This window comes from Sprattus sprattus (assembly GCF_963457725.1).
Source record: "Sprattus sprattus genome assembly, chromosome: 2".
Lineage (NCBI taxonomy): Eukaryota > Metazoa > Chordata > Actinopteri > Clupeiformes > Clupeidae > Sprattus > Sprattus sprattus.
In genome coordinates, this window is record NC_137921.1 from 65,960,906 (window position 1) to 65,968,405 (window position 7,500).

General features: G+C 43.9%; 1 protein-coding gene across 1 annotated transcript in view; it reads left to right on the forward strand.

Moving 5' to 3' along the window:
- Window positions 1–7,500, forward strand: part of LOC308360591 (syntaxin-binding protein 5-like) — a gene marked incomplete at both ends in the record, with an annotated part of 92,865 nt that overhangs the window by 41,779 nt on the left and 43,586 nt on the right. Inside the window, 2 exons of the mRNA XM_080832603.1 lie at window positions 6,517–6,580; window positions 6,826–6,909. Coding sequence (XP_080688729.1) covers window positions 6,517–6,580; window positions 6,826–6,909 — 148 coding nt within the window. The remainder of the gene's footprint in view (window positions 1–6,516; window positions 6,581–6,825; window positions 6,910–7,500) is intronic.

Here is a 7,500-nt window from a genome sequence, read left to right on the forward strand (position 1 = left end):
TCTGGTAGACAGGGCCTTAGAGGACCTATCTTCTCCTCTGCTGTCAAGAAGGTGCAGATCCTGACTGATGTGCCAAGTCGAGAGGGTTTAATCACACTTCACTGGAGACATAGAGGCACACACACACACACACACACACACACTACCTCTCTGTCTATCCCACACTCTCTCACCCACACACACACACCCATACACACATATTAAAACAGGTATTTTGCCAGCAGCAAGTACACCTGTCAGAATCTCTTAAATCTCCTGCATAAGAAAAGTTCATCTTGGCACAGAAAAGTTGGTGTATTTTTGAGGATCTTTCTAGAATCATCTAAACTCTGCATACATACATGCAACTTGTCTGCAACCTTTGATGATGACTAGAGCCTCCTGTAATAAGACTGACATTATCATGTCATAAATGTGAAATGACAAATGGCATATCTTGTCACAAACTCGCATGGCTGCCAAGCGCTAAAACATTGTTAAGTGACCCTAAGCAGCAGTTGTCAACTTTCAAAAATGTAAGCATATAGACCAGTTTCAGCGCCCCTGACAACCGTTCAGAGGACAAGCCAACGGAGAGTCATTGTAAACAATTTGGATCGAGAGACGCTCGTTGCTAGAAGATCAATTTACAGTTGTTCTAAACGTTCCAACAGTGATAAACAAAGCCATTACTGTTTACCTTCGGTTCCTGCTGAGCAATCGACCCAGAGAAGGAGAGATTTGTATAAAAAAAAACGCAAAAAAAAGCGTCTCCGTTGGATACAAAGAGAAGACCTCTTGAGAGGTTGGTGTGCCAAAACCTTAGACCTAATATGAATCTGTAGTGACCTTTTAATATCAGGTGAAGTCAAAGCAAAAAAAGTTTGATTATAATGTTCTCATTTGAATCTAGAGTGGAGAAACAGACCAGGAGTGAAAGTGCCTTGGCAATAAATGATGAAAGATGATATCGCTACAGGGACTCCTTGTCAGACTGACATGACTGACATTGTGAACTGATACAAAAAGAAGGTTAATGGATTAACTGAAGAACTGTGTAAATATGAAATGGCCTTCTTCCCAACTGGCACAGTTACTCTTCTCCCCTAATGATTACCGGTATCTCAAAGAACACCTTGAAACAGGAACTTTGTGTTCATCAGTGCTTTTCAAAAACATATTCTCACTATTATGTGTATTAAGATTAATCTGTATGGAAAAGACATGGCTAGATCAGAAAACACCTGCATTTAGAGCTTTTAACAATATTTTGGATATCAAGTATGATTGCCTCAAACCCTTGAACAGGTGAACAGAGAGAGAAAAATAATTCTCCCGGCAACAACTCTACATCATCTGTTCTTTGGATACTTTAGAAGGATCTCTTCCAGAAATGAATTTATCCTAGTTTTCTAAGTATCAATATTCCCTATTTGTTTGTAAAACTCTCAAAACATGTAGGCAGTAGGCTCTTATCTTTCGAGTGTAAACAAACTAGTGCTTGGCCTCTGAGTTAATCTTGACAACAGTTGTCAGGGACACTGAAACTGCTCCATAACATAGTTCTTAGAATTTTGGATGGCTTGTCATGACAACATAACAACATAATATTGTCATTGGACATCAGTTGTCATGACGACTGATGACAAAATGAGGGCCTTTGTTCACCAGGTGCGTTTTTTTTTGCACTGGCAACCTCATTTTCAGAGCAACCGTTTATTGTTAAGGTTATCAAAACCGGCCACCTTCACCTTTGGATATGAAAGTTATGCTTACTAAATAGCTAACTAGTTAACTGAAGCATTGTAGCAAACGTTCAGTACTCAGCACATTAAAAACTTGACATTGACAAAGCAAAGAAACACATTTATATTGGCATTACAACAGAAGCTGTCAACATGCCAGGCTTTGTAGTGTAGGTTTTGGTTGTAGTACTACATATATATACCAAGCTACATATGAATGATGCCACTGTTGACAATGTATGTCCTGCCCCCTTCTTGATTTTAATTGGCTGGCAAGAGCGAACTGAACTTGACGAGCCCAGCGACAAGTAAAGTGTCAGTTTATGTGCATGTCACTTAATCTGGAATGCCATTCAAAATAAGCCGTCATGACCATCACTGACAATGCTAACAGCATGACAGTGCCACGGAGTAAGGCTTGGTCAAGACATGTTTATTACACGGTTATGACACAGGGCCCAATGAAGTGTTACCCCCCCCATGATCATTTAGGTAGAGACTCCAGCACCATGGCAGCGCTGTGAGTGTGTGTGTGTGTGTGTTACCCGCCTCATGGTCATTTAGGGTAGAGACTCCAGCACCATAGCAGCGCTGTGAGTGTGTGTGTGTGTGTGTGTTACCCGCCTCATGGTCATTTAGGGTAGAGACTCCAGCACCATAGCAGCGCTGTGTGTGTGCGGAGGACACAAGGACGGAGCAGGGGCTGGTGTGTGCGTGTGAGTGTGTGTGTGTGTGTGTGAGAATAGCAGGGGCTGGTGGAGTGTTAAGGCTATGGAGCTACCCAGCTGCCACATCCAGCTGTGTGTGCCCGCTACCCAATGACAGCTGTAATGGGGTGCATTATAAGAGTGGTGTGTGTGTGTGTGTGTGTGTGTGTGTGTGTGTGTGTGTGTGTGAGTGTGTGAGTGTGAGTGTATATGTGTATGAGGGATTGTGTGTTTGTATCAGCTTGTCAGTGTGTTAGCTTGTGTGTGTGCGTGTGTGTGAGTGTTTCAGTTTGAGTGTGTGTGTGTGTGTGTGTGTTACCTTTTGTATGTGTGTGTATAGGTGTGTGTGTGTGTGTATGTGAATGTGTGTGTGTGTGTATGTGAATGTGTGTGTGTGTATGTGAATGTGTGTGTGTGTGTATGTGAATGTGTGTGTGTGTGTATGTGAATGTGTGTGTGTGTGTGTATGTGAATGTGTGTGTGTGTGTAGAGGGGGGCGTTCCTGGCTCCAGACCTAGACGATGTGTCCTTCCTCTTTCTGTCTGTCTGATGCTGCTGAGGCCGGTCCAGCAGCTGACTGTGGGCCGCATGCAGGCCGGGACAGGGCCGGATCCGGAGCGGAATCAGCAGCCAGCTGGTGGTGTGTGTGTCCGTCACCATGACTGATGGGTGGCCTCACAGAGCCATCAGTCAAAGCTGCTGTCTCTCTCAGCCTCCCTGGCACCATAGTCACGTAGCGTTTAAGGCTGTGTGTGTGTGTGTGTGTGTGTGTGTGTGTGTGTGTGTGTGTGTGTGTGTGTGTGTGTGTGTGTGTGTGTGTGAGGGAGATGGGGGGGCGGTGCTCTGCCCGAGTTCTGTCCTTCTCTCATGTTGCCATGGTGATAGGCCCTGAATTTAAAGGGGTGTGGTGGGGGAGTTAACGTCATATAACGACACTTAAATGGAGAAACACACTCACACACACACACACACACACACACACACACACACACACATCACTCACTGGAACTACACAATGTAATTAGATCCCATGTAGAAATCCAGAAGGGTGTATTTTCTCCTCCCATCTTTAATGTTTTCAGTGAGGGAGTGATAGAAAGAGATAGAGAGAGGGAGAGAAAAAGAGAGAGAGAGAAAAGAAAGAAACGGGCACAGAGGGAGAGACACAGAGAAAAATAAAAAGGAGAAAGAGGGAGAGGGAGAGAGAAAAAAGAAAAGGAGAAAGGGAGGGAGAGAGAGAGAGAGAAAGAGAGAAAGCCTGGGGGACGGTGGCCTCCACAGTGACCACGTTGTGTCTGTTGGGCAAATCCTCAATCCTTAGGTACAGTAACATAAAACGTTTTTGGACACGAATGGCCTCACTAACGTACATTTGCGAGCGCAGCATAATCAGCACCTTTGCCAAACCGCATACAGCGCACATTGTGTTTCTGCATGTTTAGTATTTATCGAACAAGAACCTTGTCGCATAGTCAGTGCCTGAAATGAATATGATGCTCTGTCTCTACAATTAACTTAGTTTAGTTAGTGTACTTCAGGTACAAGTACTTTTCCTTATCTCCCTCTGGAACGAAATACTTCTGCGGAGCAACACCGCTCCGCGTCGTGGTGTTCTTTGCCCCGCAGCGTCCATTAACTTCGTAGAACTGGACAGCTCGTCGGCCATTATCCCTTACTGAATAGATATGTGTAACACCTACGCAGAAGGCGAGCGCTGTACTCTGTGTGCTTGAACAATGGGGGAAAAGACAAAGAATACGGTTTTAAAGGCACCCAGTGCAACACTAGGGCATCAAAATGGAAATATTCTGGATAAGACAATCTTTATGATATTGACATTTACTTCACCATATTAGCACATTTGCATCATTATTTGATACTTTGGGCGTTAAAAAGAGCGCTTAAACTAGCTGCAAGAGCGTAGCCCTTTATTTATTGGTGCCACCAATAAATAAAGCAGGATTCCAGTCAATGGAAAAATGGCCTCTCCCCACCGGCGATTGTTGTTGTTTACGATTTTCTATCAGTTCTCACCACACAACGACGTCTCATCTTTGCTCCTTGAATGTCGATATGTAATGGTATGGAGTTATTGAAACTTACTACATGTAAAAAAAGACTAGAAATTGAATGTTTATTTTTCGAGTCTCAAGCCTATAAAGTTGCACTGGGTGCCTTTAAACCCTACATGGAGTGGTGATTCTGGGTAAGACCTGGCCGAACAGCTAGCTGGGGGGACATTTTTTTATATGCCTATATTAAATGATATATCAAATATAAACATTAAAACATATAACATTTTTGTTATATTTTCCCAAAACCCTGATGTTCCTATATTTTCTTTTATTCATTGCGTAAAATGTTTTGCTCGCACATAGTTTTCATTTAGCAGCTGATATGTCATGCTAAAACATCTCTTGTTTCATTACAAATGAAACAACCTGGTTTAGACCCGCTTTTATGAGGCAGAGAATTATTACGCAAATTAGAGACGCGCTCTCATCAGGCAGTCTTAGTAAATACCATGGAATATTTACTTCTTTAACACTTTACACAACTCCCATTTTTTTGCGGCGAACACCCACCCTCCCTTATACCCTCCCATTTATGCTTATGTATAAGACGGGAAGCACAACTTGCCTCTATCCGCTTCAGCAGCAGGCAAGCTGCGATTTCACCCAAGTGTACCGCGTTTGTAAATACGGTTCCATGTCTTTACCCACATATTGCGTAGAAATTACACCTGAAGTGGGCAAAATTCTGTTAGTAAATCTGGCCCTTAGTGCAGAAAGAGCACTAGTGCTTGGGCATCCATCTCTGCTCCTCTCTACTAACTCTGGGGAGTGATACTGTATGTTGACTCCCATTAATGGAGGGCTTGTTTGTCAGTTCATTGATTGGTGACCTTGACTGTGCCATTTGGGAATAGCTCAAATCTATGAGGCTGGGAAGGTTGGGCAAGGGGAAGGATCATATCTCAGCTGGTTTTGAAGGTTACACCTGTACGTTTAGCATTTCTATTGTTGTGTGGGAAAAAAAGCCACATTTTGCCCATGTGTGCATTAGCTGCCATTGGCCATTGTGTATTCAGCAACTTGCGACATCATTTTGCAAGCTAGGCCACAGTTGAATGGCTGTCCTATTGAGTAGGTTGTCTGGGACCCCATCACTTACTGCACCTTAGGGGGCCTGCAGAAGGAAAGGGTTGATGGGCTTTTCTGCCTACTCTTTTTTTTTTTCTAATCGCCGCTGAACACATGTTGTGTAGTTATTGGGAGGTTAGATTATGGATTGTTGTGTGAAGGTTTGGAAAGGGCAATTTGGCCAAAGGTCGAGTGGCATGTACGTACGTGAACACACACACACACGGCACAAAGGCTCTCTGTCACACACACACACACACACAGATACAGTACATACATACATACATAAAGGCATGCACACACACACACACACACACACACACACACACACACACACACACACACACACACACACACACACACACACACACACATGCACGCACATTCACAAAAGCTGCCCCCCCCCCCCCCCCCTCTCTGTTTACCCTTTTCTGTAAACGTGCAAGGCTAGCACCTTCATTTGTTGTGATGGGAAGGCTATGAGCTAGCGAAGAAGCTGGTTAATGTTTTCAAAAACTGTGTTTGTGTTCAGTTGTGAGACCAGTGTCTTGGTGGGGCCGGCCATGTTGGTCATCCTTACATCCCATAGAGAAAAGAATGAAGGCCAGGATACAGACATGACACCATGATCTCTGAATTTCAAATGGTGTTTAAAATCAAATATTTCTCTCTGTCTCTCTCTCTCTCTCACACACACAAATACACACACATACACACATACAGTTAGTATGAGGTCTTTTTAGGTGATGTTTATCCATGGTTAAATAAAAATGTTTCTAAAATCAAGTCCCCCCCCCCCCCTTCTCTTACCATCTCGTTCTTTCTCTCATGCATTTTGCTGTAATTTAAAGGTTGGAATACTGGTTCAGAAAACGAGTTCTGTTACGAGATGTTCAATCTCTCTCGTTCTCTTTCTCTTTCTCCTTTCTTTCTCTCTCTCAGCTCCTCAAAGGCTCACCCGGGCCCAGTGGTGCACATCAGTGATAACCCCATGGACGAGGGGAAGGTGAGTGACCTCTTTTTCAAATTACTCCTAGAGTAGGTGTGTGTGTGTGTGTGTGTGAGTGTGTGTATGTGTGTGTGTGTGTGTGTGTGAGAGAGAGTGTGTTTGTGTCTTTGTGTGTGGGTCTTTGTGTGTGTGTATGTTGTGCATTCATCAATGTGTGTGTGTCTGTGTGTTTTACGCATGTTAATGTGGATGACAGTTTGTGTTTGTGTAAATTCTAAGCTTGCGTCTTGCTTCCTTCACAGCTGATCATTGGATATGAGGGTGGTATCGTCGTGTTGTGGGACTTAAAATCAAAGAAGGGAGAATGCCGTTACGCATACGATGAGGTACAGTTGTGGTCCGCTTGAACACATTTACACACACACACACACACACACACACACACACACACACACACACACACACACACACACACACACATACACACGCACACGCACATTAACACTCAAGTGCACAACTCTCTCTTACACGCCTCTGTCCTCTTACACACTCTCACACACACACACCCACACACACACACACACACACACACACACACACACACACACACACTCAGCCCTGTAGCTCTTCCCCTAAAAGCAGAACTAATAAAAGGCCGTATCAAATATTTATAAAGACGCTGATATAAATAGCAGTGGCTGTGGATTAAGGCTTGTGTGTGTGTGTGTGTGTGTGTGTGTATGTGTGTGTGTCAGGGAGATAAATAGACAGATAAATAGTGTGTGTGCCTGTGTGTGTGTTGGTCCACGTGCACGACAGAGTGTGTGTTTTTTGCTGGTGTTTGGACTGTGTCTGTGTGTTTGGTGTGTGTGTGTGTGTGTGTGTGATGAATGAGTGACTCCCAAAGCCTCATCTCTCCTTTCCCTCATCCCTCGTTCTCTGATGTGGAAAGATGAGTGCAGTCATTCAGGGAGACC